Source organism: Alligator mississippiensis, chromosome 4 (assembly GCF_030867095.1).
Source record: "Alligator mississippiensis isolate rAllMis1 chromosome 4, rAllMis1, whole genome shotgun sequence".
NCBI classification, from domain to species: domain Eukaryota; kingdom Metazoa; phylum Chordata; order Crocodylia; family Alligatoridae; genus Alligator; species Alligator mississippiensis.
In genome coordinates this window covers 122060702-122083377 of record NC_081827.1, presented here as the reverse complement: position 1 = coordinate 122083377, position 22676 = coordinate 122060702, and the positions used below count along the sequence as shown (strand labels likewise).

At 41.8% G+C, this 22676-nt stretch overlaps 1 protein-coding gene across 1 annotated transcript in view; it reads right to left on the bottom strand.

Annotated features, from left to right (window-relative positions):
• Positions 1–22676, bottom strand: part of PIK3C2G (phosphatidylinositol-4-phosphate 3-kinase catalytic subunit type 2 gamma) — a 372292-nt gene that overhangs the window by 335897 nt on the left and 13719 nt on the right. The window contains 3 exon segments of the mRNA XM_059726204.1: positions 6432–6589; positions 9659–9741; positions 19586–20418. Of these exon segments, the coding sequence (XP_059582187.1) occupies positions 6432–6589; positions 9659–9741; positions 19586–20320 (976 nt within the window). The 5' untranslated portion in view covers positions 20321–20418.

Sequence of the window (22676 nt, the reverse complement as noted above, 5' to 3'; positions counted from 1 at the left end):
GAAAGAGATTACATATCAAGATTATGTTTATTCAGGGTATGTACAATCACTACACTTTGAAGAAATATTTTCCTCCAGTCAGATTGTCTACAACCCAAATAACCAAACAAAGGAAAACTTTTATTTCACTTTTTTGTTCATGCTATTTCTTTACTGCTCAAAAATAAAGAAGTTCACAGATTCATAGATGCTAGGGTTGGAAGGGACCTCAATGGATCATTGAGTCTGACCCCTGCCAGTGGCAGGAAAAAGTGCTGGGGTCATGTGATCACAGCCAGGTGTTTGTCCAATCACTTCTTGAAGACCCCCAAGGTAGGTGAGAGTACCACCTCCCTTGGAAGCCCAGTCCAGATTCTGGCAACCCTAACTGAAGAAATTATTTCTGCTGTCCAGCCTAAATCTACTCTTTATCAGTTTGTGGCCATTGTTTCTGGTTATTCCAGGGGGTGCTCTGGTAAACAGAGCATCTCCTATTCCCTGGTGCCTTCCCACCCAGTGAATTTGTATAATGCCACAAGATCCCCCCTCAGCCTTCTCTTGCAGAGGCTGAAAAGTTTCAAGTCCCTTTCCTCATAGGGCTTTCCCTGCACTCTAACTGTATGAGTGGCCCTCCTCTGAACCCTCTCAAGGTTGTCCACATCCTTCTTGAATTGCAGCACCTAGAATTGGATGCAGTACTCCAGCTGCAGCCTGACCAGTGCCACATAGAAGGGAAGCATCACCTCCCTGGACCTGTTTGTGATGCAAAGTACAGTTAGCTCTGCTAATTACTTCTTCACATTGACACCTCACATCCATCTTGGAGTCAACAATGACTCCAAGATCTCTTTCTGCTGCTGTGCTGCTGACAAGGTCATCCCCCAGCCTATAGGTGTGCTGGTGATTCCCTCTTCTTAGGTGCAGCACCTTGCACTTGTCCTTGTTGAACTGCATCCCATTGTTCTCTGCCCACCTCTTTAACCTATCCAGGTCCACCTGGATTTGGTTTCTTCCCATCAGTGTGTTTGCTTTGCCCCATAGTTTGGTGTCATCTGCGGATTTGGACAGAGTGCTTTCCACACCCTCATCCAGGTCGCTGAAGAAGATATTGAATAGCACTGGCCCAAGGACTGATCCTTGGGGGATGCCACTCCCCACATTTTTCGAAGTCGATACCGACCCATCCACCACCACTCTCTGGGTATGAGCCTTAAGCCAAGTTGTAGGTTTTTTTTAAGTTTAATCCCTTCCAACAAGTCATATTTTGTCAATTACTCAAAGATCAATACAAATATAAAAAAATTACAATCCAATCCCTCTCGCCACTGTTCCCCCTGCCAGAAAGCAAAACAAACAAAAAACCCCCAGATGTGTCTGTTTTGCAACACTGTATGGATACATGACAGCAGTAAATTGGCTTAATTAGCCAGTTAAATAGAGTTTTAGGGGCAGCTTTGCCTCAAAACAGTCATAACATGCAAGAGAATCTGGTTCAAATTTTTCAAGTTTTTTCAAGTTTTTTCTTTCTTTCTTTTTTTTTTTTTTTAAAGGTAGAACAATAAATACCAAATTATTTTTCATGAGACTTTAAGGAAAGAAATAAAAAATTCTCAATTAAAAAATTACCAAAACAAACAAAAATAATGTCCTCAGTTTAAAAGAAAAATTAAATTTGGGGGGGTTTCAGTTTTTTCTGAGGAAAAAATGTTTCAGTGGAAACAAAGGGCATCTATACACCCTCGGGACTGCTCCAATGCACTATACTTACAATGCATCAGAGCAGACTTGATTAATTCCGTCTGCTGGGGCATTGTAATTACTGTGCTCCAGCAGACTCCCGCATCATGTGTATCATCATCCCTGTACTGAAAAATGGTGGTGGGGCACTTTAACTAAAACTCATTCAACAATCTTTGCGGGGATGCTGATACGTGTGATGCTTCGGGCACTTTCATTAGAGTGGCTCTCGGAGCCAATCTAATTTAAGTGCTCCCTCTTGGCATCTCCTGGATCATCAGGGCTCCTGGAGTGCATGTATAAACACCCCAAAGTTCTCTGAGAAAAATTTAATTTTAATTTATATTTAATTTTAAAAAAAGTCCAGCCCTGGTTTGTTTACTTTAAATTTCTAGTCCAATAACCATTTGCAGCTATAGTAATTTTTCATAGCTTGTTTAAAGTGCAAATCTCATTAATATTTGTTTCCTGAATCGATACACAGAAAAAATAGAGAAACATGCACAGTAGTGTTGCTTTAAAATGATGGCACAAACTATAGCCAAATGTTTCACAAGCAGAGATCCTGGTTTTCTCTGCTTAAAAACCAGCAAATTCTCTGATTAAAAACACAAAATCTGCATTTTTCTGTGATTAAAATGAAATGCCACTATGTATATATAGGTCTCAGTTGAATACAATATTTTATTGATATATTTACAATTTTAAATCAATATGGAAGCCTAACAGTGCCTCAATCATTATAATATAATAAATTCTAAATGTCTATATATTTTAGCATTTGATTTTGGTTTTTTTTAACAAAGAAAAAAGCAGAACTCTCCCTGCCCCTTTTGGTCACCAGCATGTGGGCCCAGCTGCCGCTGTCCTACCCCCCACTTAGTGGCAGTTCTCATATGCCAGTGCCCTGCTCCTGCCCCTCACTCCCAAGCCACAGGCTCCACAGCCCTGCTGGTGCCCCTCACTCCTGACCCATAGCTTCCTGGCCCTCCTGGTGCCCCTTACTCCCCACATCCCAGCCCTACTGGTGCCCCTCACTCCCAACCTGCAGCTGCCCACCCTCTCCAGGTGCCCCTACTCCTAACCAACAGCTCCCTGTCCCTGCTACTGCCCCTCACTCCCCAACCCACAGCTCACCACTCCTTCAGCCCTGCTGGTACCCCTCACTCATGACCTGCAGCCCTCTGGACCCCCAGCAGTGCCCAAGCCCTGGCTGCCACTTGCAAGAGGTGGCAGCTGCTACAGCCAAAGCAGAGCACAGTGCATGACTCCCCCTCCTCCATGCTCATGCACATGCTGCCACCAGGTGGGCAGGAGATGCCAGGAGGTGTGAGGCACTGAGCCTCCCTGCTGCACTTTGTCCTGCCATGCTGGGTCCTACCCACTGAGCCATGGAACCTCATGCGGGGAGGGCAGCAGGGTGGGAAGCCCCAAACCTGCAGCAGGCAATCTGTATCTGCCCCTGCCCCATGCACAAAACTGTAGGGCATTTGCCCTCATGCTCCCCCTTCCCCCTGAGAGTGTGCACAGTGGCAGGAAGCGAGCCTCGATGCCACCCCTTGGATGAACCACCCATGGCTGTGTCCCACTCACCACCCGGGCCCTACAGCCATGTATTCCTGCCCTGACCCTGAGCCCCAGGACCCACATACCGCCTTAGCTGGGCAGCACCCCCAGTCTTACCCTGGCCCATCTCCCCTACTTCTTCCCTCCATCACTGTGGGGCCTCAATTCCCACTCCCCAGACTTACCTGGAGGGAGCTGCAGCAGCTGCTCTCCACACTGTCTGGCTGTCATGTGTATGTGTGTGCACGTATGGCTGTAACGCTCCCTGACTGATTGCCCTCCTCCTGCTCCCCCCAGCCCCAAGCAGTCCCTTGCAAGCTGGAACTCTGCCAGCCTGAAGGGGGAAATCTACCATTAAAAGGATAAAAATCTACATTTTTCTTCTTTAAAAGAGAAAATCCATGTTTTTCTCCTTAAAAGGAGAAAATCTACATTTTCCCATGATGAATGGAAAACCTAGATCCCTGTTCATAAATGAAAAAAATGAAAATGCACTTGTGTCATACATATTAATTGATATTAGGTGATGCTAAAAGAAGGAAAACAATGTTCTATGTTTGATACTAAATGGGGAAGTCTTTAATTTGAAATGATATTATACAACCCCATTCTAAGACTTTTAGTTTTAGACTTTTATGAGCTTGTACTCCCTAGATCTCTTATCCTTTCTTGATTCCTATATTTCCTACGTGATTTTGGACAACGCTTTCATTCCCATCTGTTAAATGGAGTGAAAATGTTTATTTTCTCCAACAGTTTGAATGTCTATTTAGTTTGTGACCAAGTTTGGGGCAAGGTCTATTTGTTTCCTATGTTCTACCAAAGTGAGGACTTTTCGGTGTTGGTGACTGTGGGCATGAGTCTACATGAGATGTTTACCATGGAGTTGCCTAATTAGTTCTGCAGTAAACATCTTGATATCTACACATGTGACCCTATCCTGTTCTGTCCAGCTACGGAGTTTTTTCATGCGCAGTAATGCATGTGCAGATGCTAACCTTGCTGGGTGGGGCATGGAGGGTTCTTCAGTGTGGGGGCTGTCTGCCAGTTAGCCCTGCACTGAATCACTCTCATGCCCTAGCCAGGTCCTCTGTAGCACATTGAGTCAGGTCAGAGAACCCCTGGGCTGGCAGGCTTACCGCCTGTGCCCCCTGCCAGCTGAGGTTACTCTGACCCCACTCAGTGGGCTGCAGTCCTGGGTGCACATGCTAGTGTGGTGCCTGGGAACAATAAACTCTGGCACAATGTGCGCCAGTTTATAGCTTTGAATTAACATGCATGTGTAGATGCACCTTTGTAATATAAACTATAATGAAGGCAAAAATGTATACCAAGATCCATTCTAGAAAGTGAGATTTTTCCATTCAAGTTCTTGGGAAAGGTGAGCTTATCTGTGTTTTCCTTGTCTATATCATAGGAGTTTATGAATATTGAGTGTTAAATGATGGAGGTCCTGCCTTTGATTAAATCCTCTATGAAAATTCAAAATGTTGCCTACCTCCCTAAAACCCACTTGCCCAAGATGCGAATAGGATAAATCAAACTGCCTAGTACCAGTAAAGTATAGCCAGGACTATGTTGCTTAGAGAATACTAACTCCTTGCAGCCCCAGAATTTTGTGTTCTCAACATTCAACCCCATAAAGAAACAAAATCCTATTGTTCTCTGTTATGGCCAAATTGTTTCTTGATAAGGGATGTAAGAAGAGGGAAAAATCCAAAATGGTGTTCTCATTCATTTTCTTTGCATTTCTGTGGGTGCATCTACACATGAAATTAAGGTTGAGCAATAAACTCTGGCACTGTTCATGCCAGAGTTAATAGCTCCTGGGCACATCTACATGTGCACCCAGGACAACAGCACTGAGTCAGGGCAGAGTAGCCCCAGGCTGGCAGAGGGCCCAGGGGGTCAGTGGTGTCAGACTCTGGGTTGCAACATGAGGCAGGAGGATGGCTGGGGCACAAGGGTGCTAAGATGTGGGGCTAGGCAGCAGGCATTCCCCATACCTTAGCACCCTTGTGCCCCGGGCAGCACCTGTTCTCATTTACATATGTGTTTCAGCACGTGCGTTTCACCCCAACAGTACTATCATATGGGAAATTTAATTAATTTAATTTGCCCTAATACTGGCACACATGTAGATAGTGACATTTTACTGTGAAGCTAATTAGTATCCTTGGCAGTAAAGTGTGTGTGTAGATGCATCCAGTGTGTTTCTTTACACTCAAAGTTGCCAAAGTAAAAGATATGGATTTGCATTTATTTATTCAAAGACATAGCGTAAGTGATGGCTATGCTTTCTTCTCTTCAGTAAGCCGCTACCCTGAACTAGTGATCAAGAAGTGAGAGACTAATTCAGTGTATGTGTTCATTCAGGCTCTGATTCAGCATGGTACTTAAGCATATAAGTAGTCCCATGACTCCTGTGGGATTACCTACAGCCCTTAGATCAGGCATGTACTTAAGTAAATTTGGTCAATCAAAACTTTGACCCTTGGGCCTCCAATAAGTGGGCCAGTATAGATGCCAGTTACAAGTTTTTAAAGAAGACGCTGTGGGTGCAGTGTCTGCTTAACTGTGCAGTAGACTAATCTGCTGCGGCGCTATTAGACTGCAGCAAACACATTTTTGCTGCTGTAAGACAGTACTGCCGGGGACCAGACCCCTACCTGCTGCTTAGTTGCACAACTCTTTTCTTTGGGCATTACTAGCCCCAACTAACCCCTCTGCCTCTTGATGCTATGACCTGGAGCCCAAGGCTGCTCCACCTGGGCTCAAATTGCTGCAGTCCCAGGCACACTTGTAGACACTGTGCTTGGAAGACTAAGTCTGGCATGAACTGCACTGGAGTTTATCATGTCACACAAATTGAACATGTAAATGCACCCTGTGAATAAAAATTGTAGCATGCACATACTATTTTGATGCTTTGCTATTAAAATATAATGTTTCAGTTTATAGTGACTGCATGAACATTTATAATTTCATTCAGACATTTTTATCATCAGGGGTGCTTGCTACAGTGAGTGTTTTGTTAATATACATCTTACAACAGAGTGTTACTAGATATCTCATAGGATAACAGACAAGTTGCTATGTGTTTCTGTAGTACTGTATCTTGGAAAGATAAGAAAATCCAAAGAGCTTACCATATGGTGTAAGATGCAGTGGCTGTGAGGAACAGTTTGTCAAAATGCTTATTCTCAACTTTGATTTACAAAGAATCTGGTTTGGGACCATTGTTGCAACACTCCAGATCTTCCTAGTGTTTTTCTTCGAGTCAAAAGCAGGACATGAATCTCGTATTCTGCAGACATATGATAAGATTATTTTCAATACTATGAATATTATTTCAGCTTTCCTGTCACATGAATGAGACAAAGCTACCATAAGATGCCAGTAACAATAGAATGGTTCAGCGTTAAGGACACTAACTATATTTACATGTAGATTCAGAATATAATGGCAAGAGTAGCTTTTCTTCTGATATCTTGGTGAGATAACTGCTGCCTCTTTCATATTTTTCCAAGGTATTAGCTAGGATTGAATACAGATGACTGAAAATTTTTTTAAAAATTCAAGAGAAGGGACACATTTTCTAAACAAAATTTCAGATACATATGCACAAGTCGTAATTTTTAACTAGCTCTGGGACAACACCTGGAACCTTCATCACCAAAAACATGAGTATTTCTAACTTAGGTTTAAGGAAAACTCCTTTAGATGCTAACAAGTAAACTGTAAAAGCCATTGAGATAGATCACTAAAGAGTAGGGACCTACTTAATTCACAGAGGCTACCTGCCTCTGTGTTTCACAGTCCGGGTGTGGCATTAGGTGCCATTTTCATGTTGGAGCATGGTGGGCTCACCCATGCTTCTGATTGTCTGAGGGGCCCCAGAAAACCTCATGGCTATCATCTAAGGTTAAACGCACACCCTAAAGCAAGTCCACTTTACCGTAGCAGGGAAAGGTGTACATCTTATCAACTGAAGTTTTACATTTCACTATTTAGCCAAATGCTTTAATAACTAAAATCAAATACTCTTTAGTAAGCACAACTGCATTCCTTTTTTTGTGCAAGCAGTGTTTTGTTGCTCATGAGCTGGCAGCACTTCATGTGGTCTTCAGTTACAGTATTATTTGTGGTGTAGCTCTCTCTTATGTAAAGCTCTTCATTCTAAGGTTACTTCAGGGTTGGTTCCTAACTTGTTTAGACAGCAGTATTGTATTGTGTGCACATTCCTACAGCATGGAAAAAAACCCTGGGCTTCCAGTATTATAAGACAATGAAGAAGTATGTTATTTCCCATGGAAGGCTGGGGGCAGAATGGTTTACTGGTGTAACAGGAAATGAAGTCTGACAGCACCTTCAGTACAGGAGCTTAATGTATAGCAGTAACAAAAGTCATTACTGTACAAAGGCTGCTTTGGTGACCTATGTAAAAACAGTGGGCAAGGTACACATAAAATAATTTCATGATTACAAGCTTCATCCTCTTAAGGTATCTCTGTGTAAAGGCCAATGATTGAATGAGTCTGGAGACCAACATACCCTCTCACTCTTCCAGGTCGACAGGACCGAGGAATATCTGCACTGTTTGCTGAACAGGCTGCACCTGTTCTGTGTATAAAAAGATGACTTATTTCTAGTAATTTGGTATGGCTTGATGCTTACTGCCATGAAGTACAGCAAAGTAGCATGAAGTAAATTTGAAGTCTGCAGAAACTGAAGGAACTCTACACTTTGTAGCACGGAACCATGACATTGTCAAAAATGGCATGTTTCTCTAGTATCAAATTCACTTTAAACGGTATTCTGAAGCTACTGCTGGACGAATGTTTGCTCTAGCTGTGTCCGCAATTGTACCAGGAAACTTGATAAAGGATTTTGAAAACTGCTTTGAAGTTGATATGTGTACAATGAAATGTTTCAATTATAGACTGCCACCTGTACAAATATTACCTAGAGAAAAACACAATGGGTTTCTATTTGAACTATAAGCTAGAACTGTAAGTTTGCATGACATGGAGTTTGAATTATATATCTTGCCTCTGATTTATAAAACCTGCCAGTTACTGAGATTCATTGGGGACTTAGAAGAAGCTCGCTCACTAAGACTGAATGTGTTAGTTGTCTGCAAATCTATTTGAGATTTTTCGTCGTCTTTTCTTTGATGTGACATTTTCTCCTGAGGATACTTTCTCACTTGATACAAGAAAAACAAAGTTAAAAAAAAGGCCTGGCACTGACACACAAAACAAGTTGCACAAAGTAGAAAGAGCTTAATTTGTATTAATCTTTCTAATACTGTAAATAAACACATGAATTCAGGAGGAAAAATCAATATGGGGCTTTTCCTGTAATTGGACTGGAAAGTTAAATGCAAGATGTTTGGACATAACAATCTGAGGAGCTGATGGGAAGGTTTGTCACATGGAATATGCCTCCATGAATCTGATGTTATTAGGATTGAATTTAGATTTAGACTGATGAACAGTGGAAAAAAAAAGATTGAGAACTCTGTACAGTGACATGTTTGGAAAATGGGCACTCTTTTTTAAGCTGAAAGTATTCAGCTGTTAATTTCAGGGCACGCAATTTGGAAAGAAATGTTTGCACAGACGGTGTTTGACTAGTCTACAAAAAAAGACTTGTTAACACTAAAACTATAATTTTCTTTCCACTTAAGTGTATACGTGGGGAAGAAATAGTATTGTTGGTACCCTTAAAGACATCATAATGAATACAAATAATGGGGCTGAACTGTATTTTCATAGTCAGTCTTACATTTTGTAAGACTTACTGTTCTTAGGTTTTTGTAAGTTTTCCTTGTTTTTTCTTTTTCTTTTTAGAAAGAAAACTGAAGAAGGTCAACAAATAGCATCAGTTCATTTCCCATCCATAGTAGCAAGTATAACTGCTAATGGCAAATGATGATTGTACAAAACTATAGAATTTGGCCAAATCAGAAATTTCACTGAGTAGAATAAAAAGCAGTTCTGGTGTCAGGGAGGTGTCTCTCCACCAGATTTTAATGTTTTACTCCAAACTCCAGGGATGCTAAAACTGTTCAAAAGACACAATGTGCCAGGAAATATATTTTAAGTTCAATACAGTGGAAAACATCAATGTTGAAGAGATCTGGTTATATACGTCAGTAATAAAGTGGAGGGATGGGAAGACAGACTTTTCTGAACTATACTTACTTTACTTACTTGTCTATTTTAACCTCTAAAATGAAATTAAGAGTATTTTTACATTTTAAAAGGCTATTTGGAATTGTGATAGTATGAAGAAATGCAGGAATAATGATCTAGTTAATGGAAGTAAGAGGAACTTCACACTTGGCTGAATAAAGTTTTTTATTACTTACTTCTTCACTGCACTGCAAAAGGAGGCTGTGCTTTCATTACTCCCTTGATCCACTTCAACCAGCTGGATTGACCAACCTGCAAGCTAAAAATATCAAAATGAAACCAAGAGAAAAAGAGCTCACTTAATTTACATAAGGAGTACGGCATATCATAGCATAGGGCCCTGATTTTGCAAAAAATTCAATGAGGACTAACCTTCATTAGCATATTTCCATGGATTTAGACACGACCCCAAGCCAGCATAAATGATCCAATGGATTTCACTGGACACATGTACACATGTCCCTATGGCACCTTTGTTACTGTCATTTAGTATTTAGTATGGTGCAGTAACAGCCCATACTGTGCCACACGTGTGACTCAGTTATTTTTAGCTGCTATGTTGCTGTAGCAACCTGCTATACCGAGGGGGCGCATTGCTACAATGACGTAGCTGCAGCATCACAGCCCTTGCCCGTAGATGCTACGTCACCATAGCATCACGTATAGAAGTGACCACTGAAATATACACGAGTACTGGCAACTCAGAAGGTTATAGTACAACCTGAATCCCACCAGCCATTAAGTCCCTCACTCTCCATTTGAAAAACATAGGGAACATAATTTTTTTTCAGCATTTCCCACTGGTCAATAACTGAAGTGAACTCTGAGATCAAAAGGTGTAAGTTTAAAGATGTGAAAAGGAGACACTGAAATTGCGTTAAGTTGATTTTCAATGCTTAATTCCTCCCCTTCTTCCCTTGGAAGTTCAAGATTCCCCTGTCCAAATCCCTGCAACCATTCAATTAGCAACAGTAGGAACACAACTTATTCCAAGTAAGCATTAAAGCAGTGGCACATATATTTAGATATGGGAATAACAGTTTGAACTGTTGTTCTGGGCCAGAGTGTCTTCCTGTATTGTTAATTGCGTATTGCCTAGCTGCTATATTTCATATTACAGAGAGTGTTTCTTTCATACGATGTGTGTGAGTACTTAGAAACGTTGTGTCTGAAGAACTATTTATTCATATCCACCTGGAATGCAAGGCTTTAGAACAATTGTTGAAGGACACAAAAACTAAAGACAGAGTGATATGAAAAATAGGATTAAATATAACATGAGTTTAATCAGAGGCAGACTGTGGTTTCCTTCTTTGATATCTGTTTTTTTAGACAAAGGAATTTTAGTAGATCTATTTGGACTGCACTAAAGCATTTGCCACACTGGAAATTATAAATTAAGCTGGAAAAGATGTGGGTAGTACAAAGAGCTTTATGGTGGGTAATGTACTGGATAATGGGGAGACCACAGTAGTTTATGCTGATAGAAGTCCTGTTGGAATGGAAGAAGGTTCACTTGTGAACGGAATACATCTCTCAAGATTCTGGGATGGATTTTCATTAATTGTCTTGGCCAAAAGAGTAGGAAAGTCTTAATGAAATGTCTTGATGACAGATGGAATATTATACATTAAAAAAAATTTAAAAAATCACACCAAAAAAACTGGATCAATGCGAGATTGAAATAAGAGAAATGGCATGAAAGTTAATAATACTAATGTTAGGGTGACAATATTTTGATATTAGGAAGCACTGGATTTGCAGCTGAATAAAGGCTTTAACCTGTGGCCTAGCAAAAGCTGCTGACCACAAGGCAGAATGATAGCTAAGCCAGCCATTTGCTTATGCTAAGTAACCATCTTAATTGTGTTAACCATTTTTCTGGAAAAAGCAGCAATTAAGCCTGCGGGCTGTGAACCAGCTACAGTGAGGAACACGATAAGACAGGTCCAGGTCTTAGACATGCACTTATAGCAAAAAGACATATAAATAAGTAAAACGCATAGGCAATTCCACGCTAATGAAGCACACAGTAAACAGAAGCAGAGCTTAAGATGGGAGGAGAAATGGGTAGAACAAAAGGAGGGACAGGGTGGAATAAATGATAATGAGCATAAACCAAAGTGTATAAATATGGGAAAAAAACCTAATGTTCGTTGCTGTTCCCCATGTTCATAGACTGGGTGTCTGTGAGGGAGCTCACCCAAAGCTGTCTCCATTCTGAATAAAGCTGTTGTGAGCAATGTGTGCAAGTAGCATTTGCTCCCTATCTGCTCTGGCTAATGAGAAGCAGAACTCATGAGTGATTGGATTGTTGTCTCCCTAGTCATTGGGCACCGCATAGAGTCGGGGTCTAACAACTAAGAACGGGTTTATTAATTTGGGGACAAAGAATTTTTGCTGTAAGCTGTTTATTTATTCTGAGCCAGGATTGCAGAAAACTTCTTTATGCATCTTAGAACTATTTATACTTCCTGCCAGAAAAGAACCTTACAACAATGGGTAAAGTTCATCTATGCAGGAAAAGAGACCAATTAGTGGGGTTGGACTGAGACTGTGCAATAAACTAGTCCAGGAATTAATGACCAGCACAAACTTTACCATGTATCTCTCCAATGTGTGTGTTTTTTGACCTTGTCCTCTCTAATATAAAGGACCTTGTTACACATTAATTTTAGGTGGCTCCTGGAGCTCTTAACACTTAGGTTATCCACACATTAACACTTGAAACTAGTTTTAAGCAAACTTTAGGCAGCTTAAAGTTCCTCCACTCAAGGACAGGTTTATCTCTGATCCATGTTAGCCAGCTACAGTGGCTGTTGAGGTACCTCATGAATAGTTACCTCCCGAGGCTGGGGGGCACAGTGAGTTCCCGCAGGTGTTGGTGGCAGTGTCGGCAGGGGGTGTGTGATGGCAGCGAGAGGGGAGCTCCTGTAGGCAGCTGCGGGGGGGGGGGGGGGGCAGGCCAAGTGGGGAGCTCCCACAGGCAGCTGAGGCAGTGTCAGCGGTGGTGGCAGGCTAAGTGGGGAGGTCCTGCAGGTAGCCACAGTGGTGTTTGTGGCAGGGGGAGGAGGATGCTGAGCAGTGAAAAATAGAGGACATAAAGGCATCCAGTTTCTTGTCAATAGAGGACAGAGAGCCAGAAAACTGGACAGTCCTCTATACAAATGGACAAATGGCCACTGAGTAGTGTGGCAGAAGGCTACCTCTGTTTCTCCCAAAAAACTCTGCTCTGTGACAATTTGGTTAAGATGGGCCCTGCAGAGGGTATACACTTTACCCTAACTCTTTAGGTAACCTGAGCTGGACACATTCCTGAGGGAGGGGGGAAACCTGCTCCCTCTACCTACATGACTGGGATCACATACCTGGGTGAGGGGCTTGGGCTCCCTGGGGAGCTAGGAACTACCAGTCTGCCCAGCAACTAGTGATGCATTTCAAATTGGTTGTCTGACAGCCAACAGGTGCTGGCCTCCATTGGACCAGGTAAATGAGGTCATAAGGGCTATATAAGTTAAGGACTGCCCAGGAGGAGGGGGCAGCAGCCATGAGAAAGACTCAGAGAGAGAAGAGCTGAACCATCTGAAACTTGCTCTCTCTCTCAAAATTCATGATCAAGGAACTGCCTGCCTCCAGAGGGAATCTCCATCTGCCTCTGGATGATACTTGAGTAAGCTACCTGATATCTGACTAGACATATAGCTTGCAGTAACTCAGATGCATGATCAAAGGCTACCCAGCTATGCCAGTTTGCTCTATGGGATTTCTCTGATATTGCTCAACCCTGTACCCTATTCCAACCCTACCCCTTTTAACCAATAATGTTCTCCTTTGTACCTAGTGTGGGAGACTTATTGGGAGTGGGTCTAGATTATGTCTTGGGGTCCCCTTGGTTCAGCTGACTAAGGGATACCACTACTGCTTCCAACTGAGGGAAGCAGCCCCAAGTGCTTGAAGTGAGTCAAGTACCCTCAAGGGCTACTAGGCCTGTGTTACCCAGGGGACGCAGAACCAGAATCTAGCCCAGCCCTGGGTGGTGGCAGTTTTTACCCCAGGCTAGCAGGTGTGCTCCAGGAAGCGGGTCGGCCAGACCAGAGGCACCCCCAGGGAGGCACTTGGAGCCTGAAAGGTGGTCATGTACAGTGAGGTGCGTGGCTCAATGCAGGAGCACCCCCTACTGGCCTACCACAATGGTGGCAGGGGCAGGCAGGGGTGGTGGGGAGCTCCCACAGGCAGCTGTGGCAGTGTCAGCAGTGGTGGCGTGTCAAGTGGGGAACTCCTGCAGGTAGCCATGACGGTGTTAGTGTCAGGGGGAGGGGGGTACCGGGGGGTGAAAAAAATCAAGGACATACATAAAGGCATCCAGTTTCATGTCAATAGAGGACAGAGGGCTAGAAAAGTGGACCGTCGTCTATAAAACCAGACAAATAGCCACTCTATACTCAGCTTGTGGCCACCCCACACAGATGATCTGCCCAAATTGCAGTCCTCCACCATCCCAGGATACAGTGCCCACTCCCCCACCCTCCTGTTCTGTATGGACAAACTTTCCACCCCCCCCCAAAAAAAACCAACAAAAAACAAACCTCTACTGCCCACGAGTTGGTTGTGACACCAAGTCAACTCCCACTCTCCTCCCAGGGGTATGCCTTCCCACTTCCAAGAGTGCAACCCTGTGCAAACAGCCTGCAGAGCACTTGTCAGCTAGCTTGGTTGCAGGGGATGGATGGGTCCAGGAATGGGGTCTAGTGGGGTTTGTGGGGGAAAATAAGGTATGGGGCTAGACTGGGTCCCCATGAGCTGGGGCTTTCTTTTGGGGCAGGGGCAGCAGCTCCCCCAAAAGTGCCTTTCCTCACTATTCCTAGGCAGCAGAAAGCTAGGGCTAATGGGGCTTAGTCCCCCCAAACAAATTTTGTGACAGTCAGCAACAGCAGCAGCACCGCAGTGCTGTTATCAGTGCTGTTATCTTGTAGTGCCTGGCAACACTCAGCATTTAGCCATGCTAACATCCTACACATGCCGCCACAACCCACTGCTGCACTGTCATGCCCAGCACCCCTGCCACATGCTTACCAGCCCCCCACCTCAGTCCCCTCAAATAATATTTTCTTTTGCCACCTATGTGTCCTTCTAGCTACCCCAGGAAGTATGACCAGCACTCCTTACACTCCAATCCCAAATCCCAATTTATTAAAACATGTCAGCTTCTTTAATTTACTTCCTCTTTATTTCTTTTTCAATTCTTTTTATTTTATCCTTCAGTGGCTGACTTTCTTTATTTCATCACCCTTCCCCCACCCCTATTTCCTTTCCACCTCCCATTTCATTACTCATCCCCATCCCTTTAAACTATCTACCTCCCAGTTTCATTTTCCTGCCCCCTGCTCAACCCATCTCTCACACATACCAACCTAGAGCAGGGATAGGATCTTGTCTATAGTATTAGTCAGGCCTCTGTTCACCAGCCATATAGTGACAAGTCACAGATGTGCAAAAAGGGAACAATCAGAGAAGATTTTAAGCCTTAAGGGTTAAGCACAGACAGTCAAAAATCCCAAGGCTGAATCAATTCAATTTTTTCAGGTTAGTCTAAGCTGCATAGATTGAACCAACAGACATTCACTTTTGATTTTGGAAATGCAGCCACATATCTGCAGTGTCCTGGGCCAGAAGCTAGGGGGCTGCTAGAGCACATTTACCTGCTTGGCTGGTGGACAGCTTGGGCCAAGACTAGCCTGCCCACCTTGCAAGGGGGGGGGGCTGGTGGGGGAGATGCAAAGTATGTTGGGATGCTGAGAGACTAAGTTAATTTGAATCTGGAGGGGAACTGGGACAGAAGTTCAATAAATCAATTTAACCTAAATCACTTACGTCTGATACTACATCCATCTAGGTTTATCTTAAACCAATTTTAGCCATTTTGAAAGTGGTTTATGTGCACCGAACTTCTGTCGTGTTACAGATCTGAACTGGTTTCTTCTGACCTATACTGGCTTGTGTCATTTCTGTCCCTAGCCAAGGTGTAACCTCTCCAAACCTGAGCTAGCACTAACACTGATCAACATTTGAGGAGCTCAAAGTGCAATGTGTAACAAGGCTCAAATACTCCAGAATCCATGGTGATGAACTATCCTATCACATGGGTGCACATTTAATAACCCTTATGTTTACATTCATCTTATTGCCCCTCTCATTAAATAAAAGGGCCATTTATTTAATGTAGTCTTCACCTACCACCTCTCTTTCTTGAATTTCTCTTCTCTTTCTTTAAATTTCTCTGTAACCCTTGACCCTCAGCTTCTTTCATGCAGTTGTCTGAGCTTTTAGGTCTTTGGAGTTGAAGATTTATCTTCTCCCATTTATCTTCTTTCTGACTTCCTTCTTTTGCTGTGGTACTTGATTCTCTCCGTTCTTCATTCTCCAACACTGTTGAATCTTTCTAGCACTGTTCTCTTATTGCAAGCTCCATCACACCAACCACAACCTTGACTTTTCTGCTCCTGTTCTCATACTGCTTTGTCTCTCAGGTACGAATCTCATGATAGGGCCAACTTCTCCATTAATTCTATTCTCATTTAGTTGTGCCATCTTTATGGATGTACAACTCTACTTCTCTAATTTAAATGAATCCCGTGCCCACAATACTAGCTGCCTTTTTCCAACCTTTCTTTATGCCTCCAACCTTTCCCTTCTTCTACTTCTTTATCCACACAGGATTTTATTGATTTCTTTCAAGAGAAAAATTGAGAAATCACATAAAGTGTTCTTCCTTCTCTCTTTTCCATCGTAAGTTCTTTCCTCTTATCCCCACATCAGAGAAACTTTTGTTTATGTTTCTTATCTGCTGTCCTCTTCTAACATCCTCAACCCATCCCACATCCTGAACTCCCTTCAACCCCATTCTCAAGTCTATTTGATTTTTTCATTAATATCTCACTTTCTTCTGTTATTTTTTACTTTACAATACTTCCCCCTTTACAATACAATGCTTTAGTGCCTTCAGTTTCAAAAAGAAAAATGTCTGAAGTCTTCCAATGAGGGCCTTCCTACTCCTAAATATCACCTAAGCTATATTTATGTCAGTTGAGAGATAGGTATGTCCTTTGGAGCAAGAGGCAGATCAGTCCAAACTTTGGACTCTTCAATAGAGTACAATACAGTGAGACACGGTAAGAACAAGAGTGATTAACTGCCTCATTAGCCATTTACAACCTGGACAGGAAATCTGTGCCAAGTCTATTGCTGAGATACCAAGAATGGAAGGGGCAGCCTTACCTAATGATGTTTATTTATTAATTACTGATTTTCTCAAGAGTTGGAGTGATAATGTGAGGAAAGATATTTCCTATTCCAATTTTTGGCTATATCCATCCCAAGTAAACAGTTTGTGCAATAAAAGATATCACCCACACAGCTCCCTGCCTCTGACTTTCTTTATCCCATCTCCCTCCCCTACACAAATTATCTTAGTTATAAATACTTATCATTTGACAGTGGGGAGGTATCACTCATTCAGGGCATTCTTGACATGATTTAACTCTCCAGGTTCCTGGAAAAGATTGAGTTCCCCCCACCCCCTGCATTCTCCCATCCCCAAAGAATATGCAGATATTCAACTCAGACCATTTTACTGCCAGACTCTTAAAGGAGTGTTATGATGTTTACTCTTAAAAACTGCCACCTAATACTTATACAGTTATTGCAGTCTTTCTGGCTAAGGAGAAACAGATTTTCTGCAGCCTTTCAATGGTGACTGAGATGTTCTTAAGCCAAAACCTGCAAACCCAGTCTGATTCTAACCTTTCCCAAAGTGGTGTGACCTGGACAATAAGAAAAGTAAACCCTAGCCCCCAAACATTTGATTCTACAGTGTTCAGCTCTCCCTGCTCCCACTGAAGACAAGAGATGCACAGGTTCTACCAGGATCAAGCCCAAACGGTTTGAAAAGAGTCACTAATGATGAACTTCTCCCGACAGCCCTCTAGGTTAATACTTATTTACTTCCTAGGGCTCCAGGCTGGGGCATCAGAAACAGACAATCAAATTTACTTTCTCTTTGCTTTAGGGTTTTTGATATCTTTGGTGTGTGCTTCAGGGTAAACTGAGGCTTTATTTTGATATGTATGTAGCAAAAATATCCTGTCAGTTATTTCAGGATTCCCACAGTGTTTTAAAATTGTCCCCATGGGGAGGATATAGAGGGGGTGTCATTTCCCCTTTGCTAAGAAAAAGAAATATACCAGGTTCTGGGAAAGAAGGGGTCCACAAAAAAGAGAAGGAAAGATAAAACAGCAAAAAGAAAAATGAAGCCCTGGAAGACAAGGGTATTAAAAAAAAAAACCCCAAAGCCCTCAGTGGAGCAGTGAGCACTTGATAGAAGAAAAGATAAAGATAAAGGTCTTGCTTCAAGAAGACAGCTAAAGCTAAAGTGTATCAACAAGGGATCCAGCTTCTACAGCTAGAGTAGATGTATTTATTTCAGAAATATACATATATAAATGCAAGCAGAACAGGGTCAAGACAGGTTATATTGTGCCAAACCTCTCAGGAACAGGACAACTCATCCAGACCAGCCATCTGGCTCCCCAGTGAAACAGCTTCAGCATATTCTGAAACTCAGTTAACACACCAGGCGTTATGCATTTTAGGGGTGTGCGAAATAAGCCCCATTCAATTTGGATTTGGCACAAATCAAGGACAGTGATTCGATTCATTGATTCGGATCACTGTTCCCGATTTGATTTGGCTGAATCCAAATCTGAAGATTCGATGCTGGTTCAGAGTATGAGCAATTCAGCCATAGACATAGCTTTAAATGTTTTTTCTATGTACCTCAAGGTACCAGGCATGGGTCATGAATGCTGAGATGGTAGGGTGGATGGAGCATCCCACAGGAGCATGGGGGGGAGGGGGGCGCATGCTCGGCAGCAAACCCAGAAGTGGACCAGAAGTACTTCCAGTCCACTTCCAGGTCTGCCCCCCCCCCCCCGGTGCCCTCCCATCTCAGTGATCAGTTGCAGGGGGACCCTGGGTGTCCCCCCCCCCCCCCGACGGCACCAGTCACTGAGCTGGGGGGCGAATGCAGGGGGGGCCCAGCATGTTCAGTATTCACAAACGATCTGGTACCTAGGGGTATGTAGAAAACACATTTAAAGCTGTGTCTATATCCAAATCATTGAATCTTTCTGAATTTTTCCAAATCGATTTGGAGGGTTCCGGTTCAATTCAGAGAGATTACAGGGTCTCCTGATTCAATTTGGATTCAGAGATTCAGCCACCAAATTGGGCCAGATCTCTACCAAATCAAATCAGTGACTGAAGCTTTGCACAGCCCTAATGGATTTGTTTTAAACAAACAGGGGAAGGTGGGGGATGGGAGGAAGGAAACACCCTACCATACTCTGTTCTACTGCTCCCTCTGCAATAGTTACTGTCCAATGACCCAAACAATAGTAAAGGTCTAAAAGCACTTTAAGATTTACATTACAACCTGTTGGACCCTGTCAGGCCATCATCTTCATCCTCATCTACTGTCTTTCAGTGTGGCTCTATTGGAATCTGTAGGTTAATTCACTTTACACCAATGGAAAGATTGGTCTCATTACTTTCAAATAAACGTAAAAGATTTTATTTAATAGGGACATTAGGAGATATGTATCTACACTGTTAAGTAACATATGAGTCAGAACACAGATCCAGCCAGTATAAAATCCCCATTAGACTGAGAACGTCCTTCCCTTTAAAAAAATATCTGCTTGATACAATGTTCAAGAATTTTTTTTTTTTTTTAGGGGGAGATTCTACAAATGTAAGGGAGGTTTGAAAGCATTAAAGATGTAAAAAAAAAATTCTCAACTGATCACAAAGAAGCATCAAGGTACTATTTGCTTGAGAACAGCTTCCTTTTTCACTTGTAAAAAACACTACAGGAAATTACTGCCACGAAGAACGAACAACAAGAAAAAGCTTCCCAGTTTTCATTCTCCACTGTATTTTGGCCAAAACCAAAGCCTATTTCCATATACTAACTGGGAGCAGTTATCCACAAGAGTGGGTGAATACACAAAGTCCAACCTTTGGACAGAAACAAATTGTGCACATACCTCTTTGCTGTTTATAGAGTTTTCAGAGGTTCTAGGCCAGAGAGGGTCCAAGGTAAATCTTGTGGAAGAGTCTGTTAAGTAAGTTTCTCCATAGCTTACAGGGAAAGGAGTCCTGGCATCCCCACTTCTATTGTTCATTCCTTGTCCATTTGGACTATCACTTGATATTTCTCTGTGTAACACATCACCTGAGAACATCAAATACTGAGCATCTGTATGTTCAAAGCCTATATGGAAATTCAACTTTTTCTCATTTTCTTCCACAACTGAGCCAAATTCACCTTCAATTTGACTTGAGCTATTTCTTCTATATGCATCATAGTTGTAGTATGTTTCGAGGGGATATGTTGGGTAGGAATCTTCAACACTGAAGTTATAACAGCCTGGTAACAAAGAAGGTCTGAAACCAACTGCTGGTGGCCCTGTGGTTTGTTGCCAAGGAGATACAGGACTTCCAAAGTAAAATTCACCATGAACCCGAGGTTGATTTACTCCATAAAAATGCTGTTCTGTTGCATTTATGTTTGATATGAAAAAAACAGTTTCTTCAGGAACATGTGAATCTGATGGACCATAAAAGGACATTTCACTGCTGACTTCACCAGCTATATGATCCAGGCCTAGGCTGACCTGGCTAGCAGGAACAAAATGATACATGGAGTAAGATGTTTGCCCCTCATATTGCTTTTCATTTAACTCCTCTTGTGTCAAAGGCGGTTTCCAAAAGTGCGCCATAGCTGCTTCAATTTATGAATCTTATTGACACTTTGGGATTATGGTAAAATTCCCCCAAGTCACAGTTGCTAGTGCTGCATAATGTATGGTATTAGTCACTGAAACAACAAATTAAGTCAAATTAAAAAAAAAAACAAACAAAATAATCCAATCTGTTGAAAATTGTACAAGTGACATTAATATTAGCGTGCTCTCCACAGACGATATTCACTCTTGTACTAGATACTCTGTGACAAGACCCACCTAGCTATTACTAAATTCCTGAATAGAAATTACATCATCCTTAGAAATGTATAGGCTGAAATATCCATTTCAGCAGTTTCCAAAGATTTTTTTTTACATTTCTTCTTCTTGTGGTTATTTTAAACTTAAATGGAACATTATATTCAAGGATCTCATACCCTTTACAAACAACTAGGCAGCTTCACAATATCACTGCAAGACTCACTAGTGTCCAGCTCCCTACTGTGTCTTTGAAAGCTTCCACCTATTATACCAGTTTTATATAGGTGTATTTTGAGGCACAAAGAGCTGAAGGTCATGCTGTGAGTCAATTAAAAAATCAGCAATAAAATCAGTGTCCTTGACCCCAAAACTATTCTTTAAAAATTAAACACATACACAATTTGGAATTATCATGTAAACCAAGATAAAATATCAGCAAGCCAAGGTAAGCCATTCACCCCCCCAGTTTTTAACTTGGATTTTTAACAGAAATACATTGAGGATAAGACCAGAAAAATATACAGACATATAACACAAACAAGGTTTCAGAAACATCTGGGGTTACATTAGTTGGCTGCATATTCTGGTCCCCAGTTGGATACAACAGCAAAAGCAGTCTATCATCAAAGCCTAAGAATGCAAATGGCCACAATGACACAGTATATGGTGAATTGTGTTTGTTGCATTTGTCAAATAAAATAAATTGCAACTTATTGTCAATTAAATTTTCATTAAATTATAGTGTCAAATGCTTTAATATAATAACATCTTATTCCCTTTCAGGAGAGAGATGCCATGAGATGAAAAGTACTCTTGTAAATTGCTGAGGCTGAGTACCACAAATAGTTTTTCCAATATGCTCCTAAGATCTATGGTGTATTAGCTTAGATTATAGTGCCATGCACTGAAAAATCTATATTACAGTGGAAGGTATTCATCATGACTTTTTTTTTTTTTTTTTTTTTTTTATGTAGTCAAAGCCAAAATCCATTTAAACTCAAGCTTTAATCACCCACAGTCAGAAATTAGGAGGAATGGAAAGTGAAATTGGTTGAAAGGGACCTCTTGTCATCACTATAGTTTGAACTGTACCTTTCGCCCCTCACTCATTCTTTGTTTGTGCATTCTTTCAAGTGATAGTTACCAAAGGAAATCTTTGTGATAGAGCTGGTCAATTTTTTTTTGGTGAGAAACTGAAAGGAAATAAACTATGTTTCTCCTGTTATATAATGTTCTCTTCCTTTTTTAGACTTTTTCCCCCTTGAAAAGAAGTGAAACAATTTGAAAAATAGAAAATTTCATGGGAAAAAAAACCTCTTACTACTTCAAGGACTACAGAGGGAAATAGAAAATACAAAACCCCTTTTTAAAACTCAATCATTTCTAAAATATACCATTATGTATTTTATGTTGCTAAGAGTCTAAAGGCTATTAATGTCTAACAGCAGATCTGTGGGATGACTAGTTCAACTCCTTCATGAGTGCCTCATGTCATGAGTAATGTTGCCATAAAAATCAAAGCTTTATATCACATTGGATACATTTCTTTCAGCTATAAAATACATGAAAATCTCTGTGTGTGCATCAAGCTTGTACACGAATGTTACCTCCCACTTCATATCCAATGTTCTGGATTTTTTAATTGTGCTAAGAAGACTCATTGCTAGTACCACTTGGTCCATCATCATATAGTGCAGCAGTTGCACTAAAGGCTGGGGAAGATATGGCCAACATATTCCACTCCTTTATTCTTAGTGGACAGACAGTCCCTTTGGGATGACTAGTGCCATCCCAAAGCTGACGTAACGCATCCTGTACCAGTGTCACATGAGGCTGCAACTTCCTAACAAACATGTTCTCTGCTGAAACAAAAGGTCAGTGCTGTAGCCAAGTATCGTAACACATACATTTTGGGTGCATACTACATAAAAATTCTATTTCTCTGTGTAACACATACTGACTGCTCTCTTTGAGGCAAATGTTTAAAACCAGCTGTTCAGAATAGAATTTCAGTACGCTGTGTCTTGCTGAGGCCTGTTCTGTGCTACACAGCAGATGCTCAGTTCCTGGAATGATCAGATTCAGAATTTGGGCCAACTCCCACCCCTAGCCCTCAAACCATGGTTCAAAA